Below are 19,989 nucleotides of genomic sequence, written 5' to 3'. Positions count from 1 at the left end.
TAAGTATTTGTTTACTTATTTCTTTATTTAATTCATTCATTTTTATATTGCACCATCTATGTTTATGTCACGTGACTCCAAAATCCTTTTATGCACACCACAAGGAAATAATCTGACTATTTAAACGTTATTTAACAACTCTCCACATCCATTACACACAGAACACACAATCATAATAACACACTCCATCTCCATCACCACCACCTTGTAAAAATACTGTAGTGTGACGTTAAACTGTATGAATAGATATGAAAGTGTACGGTGGCACCATGCTCTTACTTTGAGCTGCAGGGAGGGTTGCCATGGTTACAGGTGTCCAGATGTGGAGGTGTGCTCTGAGGGAGTGGAGATAAAGTCTCTCATGAGGTGATGAATGTCCAGAGAGTTCAGAATCTGTGTGTGGGTGTGTATCAGAGAAAGGTGTGTGAGTCTTTTCTGGGTCATGGTGCTGCGTACCCATGTCTTCAAAAGTCAACGTGAACCTGTGTTGATTAGGCCTAAAAATAATTACATTCAAATACAAAATACACGTAATAGCCTACGTGTGTCAAAATCATTTCACTAAATATTCATAAAGAATTTATAAATTGTGCTAAATATTTTTCATAGACTACATTTAAACACCTACATTCTCACCAATAGGGGGAGCTGCAGCACCACCAGCACCCCTACTTCCTGTGGCCCTGCTGAATATTCAGTTACTGTTGATCAACCTGATTTATGATGGTTTTAATGTTTGTAAACACAGACAGATTAGATGTGATCAATACGTTAGATCACATGATCACATGAGTTCTGATTGGATTTCAGCCTAGGTGACCAAATAGTGTATATATACATATATATAATAGTGTCTAGTTAAGATCAGAGGAGGTGGAACCAATCAGTGAGGATGAAGAGAGGAACACTTTGAAGGAGATGAAGAAGGTGAAGCTGTTGAAGACAAACCAGTAGAAACATGGAGAGCTTGATGGAGATGGCATCAGGTTTCTGAGCAGCACTTTGGACTCTTTAGGTGTGTAAATCACTGCCTGTGTTTGCTCCTGCAGGGCGGACCATGGAGGAGAGCAGAGGATCAAAGCTGGTGTGAGGAAGTGTAAGTGTGTGTGTGTGTTCATTCAAAGTGTCCTCATGAAGCTCTGAGTGAATGAACATGTCAGTGATACAGAGACAATGAAGCATCACATGATCAACTGTTGTTTCTTTGTGTCTCATCAGATTTCTGTCACATTCACCTCGACACAAACTCCATCAACAAAAACCTCAGACTGTCTGACAACAACAGGATGGTGACATGTGTGAAGAAGAAGGAGGAGCTTTATCCTGATCATCAGGACAGATTTGATCACTATCAGGTTCTGTGTAGTACTGGTCTGACTGGTCGCTGTTACTGGGAGGTGGAGTGGAATGGATATGTTTCTATAGCAGTGAGTTACAGAGGAATCAGAAGAAAAGGATACAGTGATGATTGTAGGTTTGGATTTAATAATCAGTCCTGGATTCTGGAATGTTTCAGAGGTTTTTACTCCATCATTCACAATAACATATTCACACGTACCTCCTGTCTCTGTGGTTCCTCTGGTAGAGTAGGAGTGTATGTGGACTGTCCTGATGGACGTCTGTCCTTCTATGAAGTCTCCTCTGACTCTATGACACTCATCTACACCGTCTGTACCTCCTTCACTGACACTCTGTATCCTGGGTTTGGGTTTGGGTCCATTGGTTCCTCAGTGTCTCTGAGTCCTCTGAGACAGACAGACAGACAGACAGACAGACAGAGAGACAGTCACACAGACAGACAGACACATAGACTGACACAGTTACACAGACAGTCAGACAAACAGACAGACCGACAGACACACAGACAACACAGACAGACAGTCAGACACAGAGACAGACAGACAGACAGACACAGCTTCACAGACAGACAGACACTAAGACAAAGAGACAGACACACTGACAGACAAACAGACAGACAGGCAGACGGACACACTGACAAACAGACACACACAGCTACACAGACAGACAGACAGACATACAGGCAGACAAACACACACACAGAAAGACAGACACACAGCTACACAGACAGACAGACACACTGACAGACAGACAGACAGACACATAGACTGACAGACAGGCAGACAAACACACACACACACATAGACAGACAGACAGACAGCTACACAGACAGACAGACAGACAGACACTAAGACAAAGAGACAGACACACAGACAGGCAGACAGACACACTGGCAGACAAACAGACACAGACAGACAGACATGCAGACAGACAGGCAGACAAACACACACACACACACATAGACAGACACACTGACAAACAAACACACACAGCTACACAGACAGGCAGACAAACACACACACACACACACACACACAGAAAGACAGAAACACAGCTACACAGAGACAGACACACTGACAGACAAACAGACATACACACAGACAGACAGACACTTAGACAGACACACAGAGAGACAGACACACAGAGAGACAGACACATAGACTGACAGACAGACACGCAGACAGACAGACAGGCAGACAAACACACACACACACATAGACAGACAGACAGACACAGCTACACAGACAGACAGACAGACAAACAGACACGCAGACAGACAGACACATAGACTCACAGACAGACAGGCAGACAAACACACACACACACATAGACAGACAGACAGACACAGCTACACAGACAGACAGACAGACATGCAGACAGGCAAACAGACCGACAGCAACACAGACAGACACACACAGAATGACAGACACACAGCTACACAGACACACACGCACAGGCAGGCAGGCAGAAACATAGACAGGCAGACACATAGACTGACAGACAGACAGACAGACAGACACGCAGACAGACAGACAGACAGACAGACAAACACACACTAACACACAAATAGACAGACAGACACAAACAGACAGACACAGCTACACAGACAGACAGACAGACACAAACAGACAGACACAGCTACACAGACACACTGACAGACAGACAGACACAGCTACACAGACAGACAAGCAGACAAACACACACACACACACACCTACAGACAGTCAGACACACAGGCAGGCAGACACTCAGACAAACACACACACACACACATACACACACACCTACAGACATTCAGACACACAGACAGACAGACATACACACAGGCAGGCAAAAAGACGGACAGACAGACAAACACAGCTACACAGACAGACAGACACACACACACACACACACACACACACACACACACACACACCTACAGACAGACAGACATACCTACAGACAGACAGACACACAGCTACACAGACAGACAGACACTTAGACAGACACACAGACAGACAGACACACACAGCTACACAAACACGCAGACAAACACACACACACACACACCTACAGACAGTCAAACACACAGACAGACAGACACACACACAGACAGACAGACTCTTAGACACACAGACAGACAGACACGCAGACAGACAGACAGACAGACAGAAGGCAACACAGACAGACACACACAGAAAGACAGACACAGACACACACAGAGACAGGCAGGCAGAAACATAGACAGACAAACAGACAGACACACAGACAGGCAGACAGACACAGACAATTAGACAGACAAACAGATAGGCAGACACACACATACACAGAAAGACACACACACACACATACACAGATAGGCAGACACACCGACAGACAGACACAGCTACACAGACAGACACACCGACAGACACACACACAGCTACACAGACAGACAGACAGACACACCGACAGACACAGACAGACAGACAGACACACACAGACAGACACAGCCACACAGACAGACAAACAGACAGACAGACACACACACAGCTACACAGACAGACAGACACACCAACAGACAGATACACATACACACAGACAAGCAGACACACTTACAGACAGACACACAGCTACACAGACACACACACACAGACAGACATACAGACACTTAGACAGACACAAACACACACAGACAGACAGACAGACACTTAGACAGACACACACAGCTACACAGACAGACAGACACAAAACAGACAGCCACACAGACAGAGAGATAGACAGACAGATAAGATGACTGACTTCCTGTTTGGTTTTGGGCGGGGTTATAATGTATCTTTTTGCTCATCTTGGGGTCAATAATACATGTAAATTTGATGTGAATCCATTGAAAAATAGCAAAGATACAGCATTTAGAATGTGACGGCGAAGGATTTTACAGTGACATTATAGGCCCCTCCCACTGATCACAGCCTGTTTTTTCTATCAGGACCTGTTCCCATCTTATAAGATTCATCCAACACTATTTCGAAGTCAACACGACATATCTTCTTTCCGGACGCCTAAAAGTGGAACCATCTGAGAACGCAAAGCATGAGGTCACATCTGTCTCATGTTCTTCTTCTCCACAAAAGTGAAACTAGTCCTAATTCACAAGTTTTATTATGAATGATGATTAATGTGTACAGAATAAAGCAGATGATGTTAGTCCATCACCTGAGGATTATAGAGGGGATACATTTTCTATCAGGCACAGTGAGACAGGCTGAAATCATTTGTATCTCCTGATAACATGTTCTGGTCCACAGTCCTGTATCACCATGTGTCTGTGTTGAGAATGTTTGAATAAATGCTATGAAGTTATGATGATCAACAGAGGCTGAATAAAAAAATCTCCTGTGTAAAGGAAAGTGAGTTACATCATCATTATTATTATTATTATTATTATTATTATTATTATTATTATTATTATTATTATTATTATTATTATTATTATTATCAAATTATATATCATTTAGGGGTCTATTGTGTCTGCTTTATAGGTATATATGAGTTGTTTAATGTGTATTAAGTTTAATATTTAAAACAATTATTTTTATTTCCTAACAATTTATATTTTGTGTATTTTGCTCAAACTGTCTTTTTAGTGTTAATCTTACTGTCTGGATTATATCAGTTTTGTCTCTGTTTACGTACATGGTTTTGTTGTTAGATTTAGATTAAATTGAAATTAGATGTTCTGAAAATAACGTTAAATTATCATATGTTAAAAAAGAAACCATGAACAATAATTAATCTTTGACAATCAAAGCATGATCGTAACAATCCACATTTAGTTTTATTAATAAGCTAAACTGATATCTAAACACAGAATTGTAGCTCCGCCCTTCATGCTCGCTCCCACAGCAGGGGATACAGATTCTGTTGGGGTCACTACTTTGGTACGACAAAGTCCAAAATGCTTGACCATCACATGATTCATGTAAACTCAGTTTGTTCCAGAAGTTAGTGGTGGGCAATTTGAATCCATTGACATATCTGGGATTTTTGGTAATTTGTCATCAATAACTGCATTGATTGACAATATTTATACAGTACACCATCATATGTATGTGTATATACAATATATGTTTATGTTGTTCCATAAATAGTTTTTTCCCTAATGTAAAATTTTATTAACTAAAACATTGTATAAAAATGTGTTAATATGTATTGTATACAGTATGTATTGCTCTGAGTTTTTTTTTAAATTTTCTTAAAAAAAAGTGGTGATTAAAAAACATCACATCCAGACTGGACACATTGAAAACATATTTATTATGTTTATACATAAATATAAATAGACATTATATTTTTACTATGCACTGATGCACACACCCAGCATCACTACTCAGCAACCTAACAGAACATCAATTCTCCAGCCATCCTGACCTGCAGAATCATTGGTCCTCACCATGCAGCATCATTGGTCCTCATCATGCAGCATCATTGGTCCTCACCATGCAGCATCATTGGTCCTCACCATGCAGCATCATTGGTCCTCACCATGCAGCATCACAGCAGTAGTAGTGTGAAATTATTACATAGAATAGGTGTGATTACTAATGTAATTCATATAAAATGTTCAGTATGATATCTAATACACATTTGAAACACACCTTGTCATGTTTTCATGACTCATCATGGTCTGTTGATGCTCCATCATATGAAACCAGTCCAGTGACATCACTGCTCCCTGTGCTCCTACAGTAGGTCACTTACACTCTAACCAAATTACATGATTAGTATAATAACTTGTATAATACAGTAATAGCCTATAATACTTATAGTATTACGTATAGTTCCTCGTTTAGTATAATTTATTTTCATCATTGTTGGTCTATTTTAAACTTATGTGTTTTCAATCTCACTGATGGTTTTTAACTTACCTTTCCCATTTACAGAGTAACACAAAGCTTAAAACACTCAATCTATAAGTTACCTTTATGTTTAAGATTGCTGTTTAGAAATCTCTAAGATGCATTTTAAATTCATAACAATATCACAAAAATAGTTTTCTACATTGTTGTTTTTGTGACGTTTACTTTATCATGCTAGCTCGTACTCCAGAATTCATTCCTCATTTCTCTGCTGATACTCATCACTGTACAATCAGATGTTCTAAAATTATTTCATTCATTAATTTAATTTACTACAACAAAATAAATCAAGTTTTATTTATTTTATTATATTTATTTGATTTAGTATTTTCTCTAATTCCATATCGTTGGATGAAATGACATTAATAAAATTGAACCTTGTGGTTAAGGCTGTGTTGCTAACTTTATCCTGTAACGTATATCCTAGTCTCATCTGTTATCTGCTAGTGATGCCTTAATCTACTAATTTAGCAGAGGATAATCCACTGTGCACAGTGATAATAATAATAATAATAATCATCTAATATGATTATTTAATTGTCTTACCGTTCTAAAGTGCATCACAGACTGTCTAATCTACTGTAGCTTCAATGTCCTACAATGATAAACTGATCACTTCAGGTACTAAATGTGAGGCTCCATGAGCATAAATAAAACAACCATTGGAGTGAACAGTTGTTGCTACTCTCTGGTTGTGTCCTAATGTTCCCTCCTATCTCCTTTCCTATCCACTGTTCCTTCACCCCAGAAGTGTTTAAGTGGTGGCCATGATAAAGAGTGTCCAAATTGTCTTTAAGCTCAGGAAAAGAGGCTCAATGCTTCCTTTTTTTTTTTTTTTACCTCCTTTAGCCTATGAAACACTGATACATCCTTTACCAAAGGAGACAAAAAAATGCTGACCCACAATTCCTTGCGGCAACAACATTTAAAGGGACACGCACACCTGAGCGCTGACGTGTAACGCGATCATGTAAGTTACCAATGCAATAATATGCCTTGAACAATTTTGCATAAATAATCTAAATTCCATATATTATTATATGTAGACATATAATCAGATTATAACTGACATAAAACAGACAGTCTGTGGTTCTAGAAAAAGGATCAGAGACATTTTTATCCACATGATGTTTTATTCAACATAATTCATATTAGTGAGTAGGTGAGTGTGATCAACTATTCTCAATGTGACATTCTTTAGTTTACCTTTAGTTCCTCGTAGCCATGGTAACCTCTTTTCCTTTGATTTACATTCAAACCTGTGATTTATGACATTATATCAGTGGAAAGTGTTAGAAATGAGCCTTTAGTCCATTTTAGGAAATGTGTAGTTTTTTCACCACGACAGACGTCACTAACCTTCACCACCGTCAGATTATTACGTCACCTAGTGGAAGTGTGTCTGATTGTCAAAACAAACGTGATGGCCTTTTCCTAACTCCTCTCCTAACACCTTTCCTTAACCCTGTGAAGTCATCCACAAGGGTTAAGGAAAAGTGGATAGGAAAGGAGATAGGAGGGACTATTAGGACACACCTCTCTCTATACGGCTCTGATCGTCTCCAGGCAGCCATTAGCAGGAAGCTGCTGCACTGAGGAAACCATTTCCCCTGAAAATTATCATTTATATCTTGTAAATGACATGACATTGCAAATATAAAAACACATAGTGCTCAAAATAATTGATTGTGTATTCAAAAAATATTTATTTAAAAAAATAAAAATCCAAGTGCTTTGTACCACTTCTGTTCAGTCTCTGTACAGCTGAACACTGGGAGAACAGATGTAATCCTCAGCTGGGAGTAGTGGGCCGTCTGGTACGGTAGAGCTGCCACGTGGCTGCACAAGGCTGTACCTGCCACACAGGTGTACTGGTATCTCTGAATCTTCACTGGTTTGAATCCCTGAGCACAATCTGTTAACAATAGCACATGTTAGTTAGAGAACAACATGTATTGGCTGTAAGTGTAATAATAGAAAGACAACATTAAATTAGTGACATTATGTTAGTAAACTTCTAAACTGTACAAAGTGAAACAGGAAAAAGTTTTATAAAAACTATTTATTTATAGTTAACCATGTAAAATATATATGTGTAATCTCACTTTACTTATTTCATAGAAAAACACAAAATAAACATTTAATTGAAATTATAAGAACCCAGAACATAATCTAGTTTCTGTGAGAACCATTAATTTTACATTATTTCTAAATATAAAACCTCGGTACCTTAGGACAGTGGTTCACTAACTATATGTACCCATGGTACACCAAAGGACATGTAAAAATATTAAGTTACATCTATTGTATAACACGTGTTATCACTCATATCATGTACAATATTTATCAATGTGCATAATTATTATTAATGTCAAATAAAATGTGACAAAGTCAACTATGTTACTCATGAAATATTTATTAACAAAATATTTAAAAATAAAATTAGGTATAGAGTTTTTCTCTGTATTATGAAATGAGTGCATATAAAGTAGTAAATTAAAGAATAATTATTTTTGTGTAGTTGTATATTGCAATAATTATGGACTTATAAAATCTGTTTTATTTTTTTCCCAAATTCCGTGTTTTTCACATTGATTTTTCTTTTAATTCATTTTTTAGAAATATTAATATTTTTTTTTTATAAAACATTCGTTTTCAACTCCTGTGAGGAAACAAAATAATTACTAATAAATAAAAAATGATTTGAACCCTTTATCCTTTTTAGACGTGTGTGTCTTCAACCTGGTCTGAATGATCTGAATAACATCGTTCATCGTTATCAGCAGCAGATCCTGCAGCGACCTGGTGAAGAACACCATTGTTTGCTAACACTGTTACCTGTGCACTGGAAGTCATTCAGCTGGATGAAAAACCTGAAAGTACCAGACCAGAAGTCTGTGGCATATAAACTGTAAAGGAGGTGTCAGGAAGGAGCCCCAAACTTGTGACCTCAGATAAGACTGTAATTAGGACTAATTCAAAATTCTTCAATCTCTCCAGGTTGTCCGGCCAGAACAATGAGAAAGACAGGATTCACACTCATGCAACTCTTTATTGCAGGTTGCAATAGATGGCGCTGTACATGATGTTCATGTTGTTCATGTTTTCTAAACAAATGGAATAAACAGAATAATGAGTGATGGTTACTAAGACTAAATGATAATAATAAAGAAATGCAATAATAAGAAGTCTAAATGACTATACTCTATATAAATGATAAATTCACTGAAGTGTAAAAAAAACACAAAACCTAAATATACATGTATACCTTAGTTACACTGTAAAGTAGTTATAGTAAACTCTGATAACCAACCCAAAACTACAAAACCGGGATTATAATTAGGCTTGGCAAAGAAAGGGTTAAATTTAGCTGAACGCTGGCAAATGGCTGAGATGCATGCACGCATCCACGTGCATCACACGGGTAGAGTGAAGCCTGCACATTAACAATATGCTCACAAAGAAACACGGTGAATACTGTAAATAAACTACACTAAACCATAGACAGGCAATACATATGACATGAACTTACATTCTCATGGATGCATGAACACATGAATGAAGAAGAAAGAGGTTATTCCGTGAAATTGCTGGAAGGATTGAACATGTCTCCCTGAGGAAAGATACCTGCGCACTGACTTGCCTGAAAGTTAGGACGGAGAATACTGACTCCTGATTGGTGGAGAGAACAAGGAAGTGAATTGTGATTGGTTGCTAAGCTGTAACAAGGCAGGCCTCTTTACATAGATATATGAAAATAGAAAGTGAGACTAAGATAAACTAAATTATACTTTGCGGATATATTCTGAAAACACACTAAATTTGACACAAATTGTTAACAATATATATATATATATATATATATATATATATATATATATATATATATATATTTCTAAATAAGGTAAAATGAACAGTAGATTTAATGTGCTGTACAGTGACTTTACTCTCACTGCTTGTACAATATTTATTCATTAGATCTTTTTCTATTGTTTCAGAGAACAAACCAATAATAATTTAATCATAAATTATAATTTACTCAACAAATTTCCTCTGAAATCCATTAAATCATCCACAGACCAAATCCTTCAGGCTGTAACTACTTTATTCACTCTTAAATCACCATTAAACACATGTATTCTGACTGGTTTGTCAATAAAGTTTATAAAAAAAAGTTGGTTGTGACGTCACCGCAACAGTTGAGTGGTTGCCAGGTTGCGTATTTTCCCGTTTATTGTGAGATTATAAAATAACTAACTTAGTGATCAAACAGTTTAACGTTGGTTAAAGGTGATAATTATGTTTTATTTGGATGATAAACGGATGGTTTTTGGGGCATTTCTGTGGATATTCAACATATTTCATGCGGGGAATCGTCGGTTATATCTGGCAACCAGCTAGAGTCAGGAACAAAGCAGTGAAATGGAGGACGGACAGAGCTGGATGATGACTACCGTTAAACTAGAAGAAGAAGAGGAAAAGGAACAAATATTATTGAGGGAAGTGAAGCTGAGTATGAGTAAGACGGACAGTGATGATGATGATGATGAAGGCTGCAGGAGGAAAGCTGTGCTGGAGGAGCTTCGTCATCCCGACCATGTGTGGGACGGAATGTTTGCTCCAAAGATGGAGAAAAGCGGAGAAGAAGAAACGGAGGAGTTTTCAGATGTGTGCTCTGTGAAGGAAGAGGTTAGAACACTCCGTGTGTTTCCATTCATTCACTCACTCACTCACCACATTCATCCGCTGTTACACACACACTGGAGACTAGTTTAACTGGTGACCCACTTCATTCACACTCACATTTCTCTATCAATATGTGACGATGTAAAGGTGGAACAACCTGTGTGTACTCAGTGGAACACAGAGAACAAACTACAGAAAAACACACTTTATGTTAATGAGCTAAGGAGTGGGCAGGGACCGTCTACAAAGTCACACCCCCAAAGGAAGCGTCAACAATAACACCAATAACCCTGTGGACAGTCTTTATTAGGGCTCTCTATTTACTATAGCAAATATAGTTAAGAAGATACTTTATCTGATTTATGTTTTCATTAATATCCAGTCTTAATGTCATCAATTAGTAATAACTTAAAAAAAAATAACTGTACTACCCTGAGAAAAACAGCTTCTAAGTACTTAACAAAAATAATATTTATTCATTTGTATTTTATTCAAAGTTTGTAAATGACCAATGCTGTAATTAATAGTCATTTCATCTATTATCCTGTAAACCAGGTTCTCAACTGGTCTCACCCTGGGACCCACATTTTGCCACAGTCATTAAATCATGACCCACTTTTTTTTAGAACTCAACCAACAAAATTTAGTCTTTCAAAAATAACTGTTGACAACACACACATATAATATTTTTAAAAATATAAATCTATATATTTTCCTGTGCAACATGCATTTAACAGCATACCTATCAAAAGAAAAGTTTATTTCAAAATAAAAGACAAGTCCAACATGAGAGACATTAACTTAAGTATTTATTTATTTTGACCAGCTGTCTGTCACCCACTTTTGGATCTTGACCCAGGGTTTGTCCCAGAAAACATGCTAAGTCTGGGGGTAGTGAAGCCCACCATGTTTAAAAAAAAAAAAAAAATGTTAAAAGTTGAGAGGAATTTTGAAATAATGACTTAAGTGATATTATAAGCCATTTATTAACGATACTTAAACATAGAGTGTTACAAAAAGGCACAATCTTGAAATACGGTTTTAACAAACACAAAAAGCAGCAGCATCTCCTGCAGAAACAAGTGCAGCCAAACCATCTGATATGAACATGACAGAAGTTGTTTTGCTTTCTGTTATAAATAAAATGTATCTATAAATACTTGGTATATCAGTGATGACAATGTTGATCATTACTTCATTTAATAGTAAGTGTTGACTTTCATTAAATGTTGTCTAAGAATACATATTATTCCTGAAACAACATTCAATTCATACATTGTAAATGAAAAAGTAGCAGTAATACAATAATAATGAATAGATGTGCAGCGCTCCAGCCAATGTGATTAAGACGTGCTTTTTCAAAATGTGGTTCACAGTTGGAGATGGTCCCACATGTTTTAACCCAGACATTATATTTAATTATCACAATCCTGTTTCTTACTACAGAATATATTTATAAAGCAAGGTGTGTGTGTCTCTCAAATATGTCTGTGGATAAGTAGAGCCCTATAAAATACATTTTTAAAATTCTGTTAAATTAGAAATATTTATAATTTCTTAAAGAAAATATTAGTTTTTAACTAAATGTATGTCAAAAAGAAAATAAGATACAATTAAAAGGTAGATATAAGTTGTAGTGACATAGATTATTCTGAGTGCTCCTTTTTAATTATTTATATGTTATATAAAGATGTATGAGAACAACATTAATGTCACTATAGTTCCTCTCAGGCATCAATGGTTTACTGAATCTGATCAGGTTTAATGATTAAGGCTCAGATTGACCTGAGACTTTCAACATGGCTGCTGCTTGGTTCAAAGGTGTGCAACCTGCAGCTGTACCATTTGTCATCATATTTGGTTCCAACAACTTCAAACTGGACGGTACCAACAACAAAAGGAGCGCTGACTGCTGAGTCTGCAGTAAACAAATCAAAGATTGATATTGTAATAGCCTGTTTAAAGGGATCATATAACAACCAACTAATCAGTACTGGTACTGTATGCTAATACATAAAGGAGTGATAATAATACAGTCAATACTTTGAATTTCTTAGATATAACTGTGCAGTATTCTTCAGAGACCAGATATCAGCAGATGACAGAAGGTTCATTACAACCAGAAGAGACAGAAGACTTTTATTTTGTAGATACTTTTTCTTTCTTTCTTTCTTTCTTTCTTTCTTTCTTTCTTTCTTTCTTTCTTTCTTTCTTTAACATTTATTATTAGAATGATGTTTATGAATTTACTGGACATTTTGAGTTATTTTAAATAATAATACCATAGCCAAATGTTAATATCCATGTAAAATAATACATACAATAGTACATCTTATTTTTTAGGACTTGTAGAAAGTAATATGTTAGCATTAATTGGTCAAAGTTGTTGTCTGTTAATGGTTAAATAGTGAACTATGATTATCCCTGGTTTAAAAGAATGTTTTTAAACTGTTTTAAAGATGTTTTTTTCTCTTTTCTAGCAATGCATGTCTAAACGTTTTGATGGATCACAACAAGCTTTGGATCTGAACAGTATTCACACAGACACAGGTAACCACACCACATCTTTTGGCCTTAGATTATTCACAATGTTGACCACTTCCTTTGACATCTCAAAGGAAACACCTTGGATTGTGAATGTGTTGTTTTATATAGTGGAAGTATTTATCAATCACTGCTTTTTAAAACACAATCTAAATGGTTTGTGTTACTGGGTTAACAGGCTGGAAGCACCAGGTGATACTTTTATATACAGTTTACATTTTTGTGGTTAGAATTATTATTCATTGATTACAGTTGGTTTCATAATGTATTATTATTATTATTACTTAAAATGTGGTTTAAATATTTATGATCTTCAGAATTGTGTTGTTTCATTACAACGTATGACTTGTAATGATTAGGGTTTGGTGCTGAAATCTGGAACGAGAATGGGAGCAGTTCCCATGGAAACGCTAGTAAGCGGGCCCAATAAGAACAAAGATGTCGGTGTCACACATTACTTGATACACATGACGTTGTTGTCGCTGCTCAGATCATTGATCAATGACCTCATTTCTAACCATAGCACATACACAAAACACGGCCTAAAAGAAGGTGCGTGACATTATCCACCATAAATAAATGAATGTGTGGGAAACGCTGATGTTAAGTTTATCTAATAATAGTTTATTTGTTGTTTTGAGTTAAATGTGTTAAATTTGACTCTGGAAATAAAAGGGCATTTTGATATTTTGAAGTTAGTTTAAAATAATGATTAAGCACCAGAAGTGTTGAAAAAGTAGCGAGTAGTACCCGATACCCAACCCTAGTAATGATGGAGCCCACCTGATGTTTGTCTTGTTTTTTAACTGCCCTAGTGATGCGTTTCCATCTGCTGAAGCACACACGACTGAATGTGGTGACGTTCCTCAACGAGCTGCCAAAAACTCAGCATGACATCATCTCTATCACCGTGGACGTAAACGCCTACACAGTGAGTTCACGTCTGATCTGTCACACACTGAGTTACATCATTTATGTTGTTCACTCTCAGCCAAACTGCTTTGTTTTCACAGAATACGCTGCTGTCATTCACAGTGGGCGGAGTCTTCAAAGAAGGTCAGTATCTTAGTCGTCATGGTTTTAAGAAGATCCACTGCAACTCATCTATTCTCACTAACGCTTTCCTGGCTTTTTCAGTTGTTGTAGATGATAAATCTAAAGAATCTACAAGGTTTTCATCACAGTTCCAGCAGTGGATTCTAGGTAGGTTACACACGTAAAACCAAAGTGCTCATTATCAGCTGTAGCTTCAGATAATGCTTGCCTCCATTAGTATGACTGGAATGAACAAACAGTAAATACTGTTTCACCACATGTGTTTTCTGTGTATTCCTATATTTACCTAATGTATATTTATTTGTCCATAAAATAAAATGATAAACAATAATGCTTTTACACAACAACCATTGTTATTGTAGAGATTACTAGGGATGGGCACCTTTCACATTTAAACCAATACTCATTACTCGTAAATCAGTATCGGTACTCAACGATACCACTTTTTATTACTTTTGTGTGGTAGTAAATATTAAATAATATAATCTCAAAATATTCCTGTTATTACCATATTTATTTCTCATATCAATAATAATAATAATTATAATAATAACAAACAACTTTAATAAATATATCAAACCAACATCTGTTTGTATTGTAGCAACAATATAATTATAATTGCTTAATTGATAATTAAGCACAATTATAGCATAATTATAATTGTAATTTTAAAAAATCTGTTGCTGTCATTATTGTAATTAGATTGTAATTGAGTTCAGATAATTGACTATTTAATTGTAATTGCCATGAAAATTCTATAAAAATTGTCAATTATAATTTAAGGCTAAACTGGTAAACCATGTTACAGTTCTATATGTACAGCTCTACACACATGTAGTTAACAATATGTTTCATATCAAGCTTTCACATATTTTATCATTTTAAAAATATTGAAACCTATATTTTCATTGATTAGGAAGCTTATTTCTAATATATAGGAAATAAATGAGATGATAGATATTTAGTGTATTAGTGTTAACTTTTATTAGGTTATTTATTTCAGGCTCAGTAATTGTGTTTAATTGTAATTGGACTTTAGTAATTGAGAATGTATTTGTAACTGACTTTCAGAGGACAAAAAAATCATTGTAATTGGATAAAATGTAACTGTCATCATGATTGAACATGAGTAATTGAAGATGTAATTGTAACTGAATAATGTAATTGACACCAAACCCTGCTCACAGTCAAACTAAAGATGAACTAAGGCTTAGGCTGTGTTTGAATAGTCCCTCCTATCTCCTTTCCTATCCACTTTTCCTTAACCCTGTGGAAGATGTCATAGAGTTAAGGAAAGGTGTTAGGAGAGGAGTTAGGAAAAGGTGATCACGTTTGTTTTGACGATCAGACGCACTTCCACTAAGTGATGTAATGATCCTACGGCCACGCCTCCTTTCCTCAGAAAACGCTCTTTTATCACAACCACCACTTAAACACTTCCAGGTGTTAAAGGACAGTGGATAGGAAAGGAGATAGGAGGGACTATAGGGACACAGCCTTGGTGTGACCTATATTACTGTAATATTAACACCATAGAAAGTCTCTAACCTTTGAACCCTGTGGTCCTCGTTCATACTTGAACAGTTTGTGCATCATCAACGACCAGCTCTTCATCAGAATGGCTACAACGGAGCAGATCAGCAGAGCTTTTGTGCCCCGCCCCCTTCCTCCAGCCCAGTGCCCACCCTCACTGCCCCACAGCAGGAGATGCTCAGCACCTTCTCCCTGAAGTCAGACATGAACCTGGAATGGTCCCTGAAGTAGGTGTCCTCTCCTAATGACGTCTACCAGACTAGGATGAATGTCACAGCTCACTGGTAAACACTGTCTGTGTGTTGCAGGTGTTTGCAGGACAACAAGTGGGACTTGAACAAAGCAAAACTGTTTTCCAAATATTTCACTAAAATCAGAGTTAATAACTTTTAAAATATAATTTATTTTCAAAGGAAGAAGAAAAACATTATGGTTCAATGTCTGCTTAAATCATTTTTCTCTTTTTTAAAAAACATTTTTTTTTTCAAATAAAGTAAAAGCAACTGTGGGTTTAATGTGATCTATAGTGACTTTTCTCTCACTGCTCATTAAATATGTATTCATTAGATCTTTTTCTATAGTTTCAGAGAACAAACCATCATAATTTAATCATAAATTAATTTATACTCAACAAATTTCCTCTGAAATCCATTAAATCATCCACAGACCAAATCCTTCAGACTGTAACTTCTTTATTCACTCTTAAATCACCATTAAACACATTTATTCTGACTGGTTTGTTATTAAAGTTTATAAAAAGTTGGTTGTGACGTCAGCACAAAAGTTGAGTGGTTGCCAGGTTGAATATTTTCCCGCTCATTGTGAGATTATAAAATAACTAACTTAGTGATCAAACAGTTTAACATTGGTTAAAGGTGATATTTATGTTTTATTTGGATGATGAACGGATGGTTTTTAGGGCTTTTCTGTGGATATTCAACATATTTTTTGCGGGGAATCGTCGGTTGTATCTGGCAACCAGCTAGAGTCAGGAACAAAGCAGTGAAATGGAGGACGGACAGAGCTGGATGATGACTACCGTTAAACTAGAAGAAGAAGAAGAAATATTATGGAGGGAAGTGAAGCTGAGTGAGACGGACAGTGATGATGATGATGATGATGATGAAGGCTGAGCTACGTCATCACGACCACCTGTGTAAAGGAATGTTTGCTCTAAACTTGGAGAAAAGTGGAGAAGAAGAAACGGAGGCGTGTCCGTCCAACCCAAGTATATAAATCAGCGCCACCCAGCGGCAAAACCTGCTGTTTTTCAAAATAAGTTAAAATATTTTTCAATAAAAAATAAAATGTAAATAATTCCTCAGGTTCAACCAAACATCACTGGATTTATTTAAACGGTGTTATTTACTATTTATCACAAAGTCAGCATGGTACTATTTTATTTTGAAAAGGTTTGTAGATAAAGAAAAAAGCTTGAAAAATCTCTTTATTTATTTAACTGGTAAACACTGGATAATCTACGTCAGCGATTCTCAACTGGTGGGTCGGAGCTCAAAGTGGGTCTTGAACCTGTACTGGTTGGGTCACAGACAGCTAGTCAAAAATAAACAAATAAATACCTAATGTCTCTCATTTGGACTTGTCTCTTAATTTGAAAGAAACATTTTTTGACAGACATTCTATGAAATGCATGCTGCACATGATATAGATTTATATTTAAAAATGTTCTATATATATGTGTGTTTTCAGCTGCTATTTTGAAAAACTAACTGACTGTGGTAATATGTGGGTCCCAGGGTGAGATCAGTTCAGAACCCCTGATTCAGGGTTGGGGTCAATTACATTTTTCAGTTACAAGTACGTTTTCAATTACAATTAATTTACAATTACAGTGACCAACATTTTTTGTGATATTAAATATTTTTGAATAATTGTTAATTACAGATGTGTAGAACTGTACATAGAACTGGAAACATGGTTCCCCAGTTTTGCGTTCAATTGTATATTGACAGGACATTTACAATGTCAATGTCATTGATTAGAAATACAACAGCATCAGATATTTTAATATTACAATTACCATGATAAATTATGCCATTAGTCGTAATACTTGCGTTATATATTGTAATTGTACTGCAAAATTGCAGGATAATTCTGAATAAAGTAAGTAAATAATATTTGCGAGTATTATTGTAATTTAATGCAAATTCAGTGATATTCCTGAATAAAGTAAGTAATTAATACTTGAGTTATATTATTGTAATTTTACTGCAAATTTGAGGATATTTCTCAATAAAGTAAGTAAATACTATTACAATTTGTGTTATTTAGTTGTCCTATTTTTTAGAGTAATTTTTGTTTTGTTTTTTATGTTTTGTGTACTTTTATGTATATTTGTTTAGATATTGTGTATTTGTGTTGTCTTTTTGTGTTTTTTTGGCGTATGTTTTTGTTGTTTTATGTCTTTTTCTCATAATTGTATGCTTTTTGTTTTCCTTTTTGTGCGTTTGTGATGTCTTGTGTGTATTAGTGGATGTCTCCTGATGGTTCACAAAAGGTCAGAAAGTAAAAGTATCTCTTGCATTTCTGATTGTAATTGTTATATTTTTTAAAACAGTAGTTCATCAGTGGTTAGTGTTGTGTTCAAGACCACCTATTCGACCCAAGACTTGCCCGAGACCAGAATGGGCCGAGACCGAGTCAAGACCAAGACCGAGACAAGCCGAGACTGAGACAAGACCATAAACATTTTTTTTTTCAATTGAAAAAAAATATATAATTAAATAAAATTATGACAAGGTTCGACAGTAAAATAACATTCTGGACAAAAAAGGTGCTGCAAAAAATTAACTAAAATATTAAAACTACTACTGCTACTGATAAATTCACAATTAATGTGTCACACATGTCACTCAGTCACATTAAGGAAGGTTGGTCTCAAACGGTCTTTTGACGGAAAATCCCGAGTCTGGGCAGCCCAAGTCCGAGACGAGACCGAGTCAAAATGCTTCAGAGTCCGAGACGAGACCAAGACCGGTCTCGACTACCACAACACTATCAGTGGTCATGGTGAGAAAAAATTACTATGCTGTGGAAAAGTGCATCTAAATGCATCAATTCATTATCTAATTGTAATCTCTATGATTGTAATGAAGAATTTTAATTCCTTAAACTAGGATTTAAGTTTTTTATTTTTTAATCATTTTGAAATAACTTTTTATTATTTGTGTGCCTTTGTCATGTTTTAATGCCTTATTACAACGTGAATCATTTTTAATGCCTTGTTGAAATTTCCTACTAGTTTTATTGCACCAATATAATAATTACTATTATGTAAAATCATATTTTTAATTACACAAACAAACAGTTTTTCCTTTATGGTAAATACTGTCCAGGTCAGCCATGTTTTTTTTTTTTTTTTTTTTGACCTGCTGCACCTGGATTAGAAATGACAATTTCCGTGTACATGTTATGACGTATGAATTTTTTTTTGTTATTTTATTATTAAGTAAAAAAGCATCATATTTTGCATGTTTTTAATGACATTTTGTCACAATTTTGTGTTATTTAGTTGTCATATTTTTAGTCATTTTTGTTGTCCTATATTTTGTTGTTTTGTTGTACCTTTATGTATTTTGTTTGGATATTGTGTATTTGTGTTGTCTTTCATGCGTTTTTTGTCATCAATTCATTATCTAACTGTAATCTCTATGATTGTAATGAAGAATTTTAATTCCTTAAACTCGGATTTGTTTTTTTTTTGTAATCATTTAAAAATGACTTCATTTTATTTTATTTTATTATTTGTGTGCCTTTGTCATGCTTTATTGCACCAATATAATAATTACTATGTAAAATCATATTTTTAATTACACAAACAAACAGTTTTTTCTTTTATGGTAAATACTGTCCAGGTCAGCCATGTTTTTTTTTTGTTTTTTTTTTTTGGACCTGCTGCACCTGGATCAGA

At 35.6% G+C, this 19,989-nt stretch overlaps 1 protein-coding gene across 1 annotated transcript; it reads left to right on the top strand.

Annotated features, from left to right (window-relative positions):
- Window positions 1-10,873: 10,873 nt before the first annotated feature.
- On the top strand, window positions 10,874-16,572 carry LOC114460465 (nuclear RNA export factor 1-like). Its single transcript, XM_028442364.1, has 7 exons — window positions 10,874-10,928; window positions 13,406-13,475; window positions 14,285-14,400; window positions 14,483-14,525; window positions 14,607-14,672; window positions 16,110-16,285; window positions 16,367-16,572. The coding sequence occupies exons 2-7, from the start codon at window positions 13,412-13,414 to the stop codon at window positions 16,427-16,429; spliced, it is 528 nt and encodes a 175-aa protein (XP_028298165.1). The 5' UTR covers window positions 10,874-10,928; window positions 13,406-13,411; the 3' UTR covers window positions 16,430-16,572.
- Window positions 16,573-19,989: the final 3,417 nt, after the last annotated feature.

Source organism: Gouania willdenowi, unplaced genomic scaffold (genome assembly GCF_900634775.1).
Source record: "Gouania willdenowi unplaced genomic scaffold, fGouWil2.1 scaffold_435_arrow_ctg1, whole genome shotgun sequence".
Taxonomy (NCBI): Eukaryota; Metazoa; Chordata; class Actinopteri; order Blenniiformes; family Gobiesocidae; genus Gouania; species Gouania willdenowi.
Note: the sequence above shows the minus strand (reverse complement) of the source record. Positions and strands in the feature narration are given on the sequence as shown.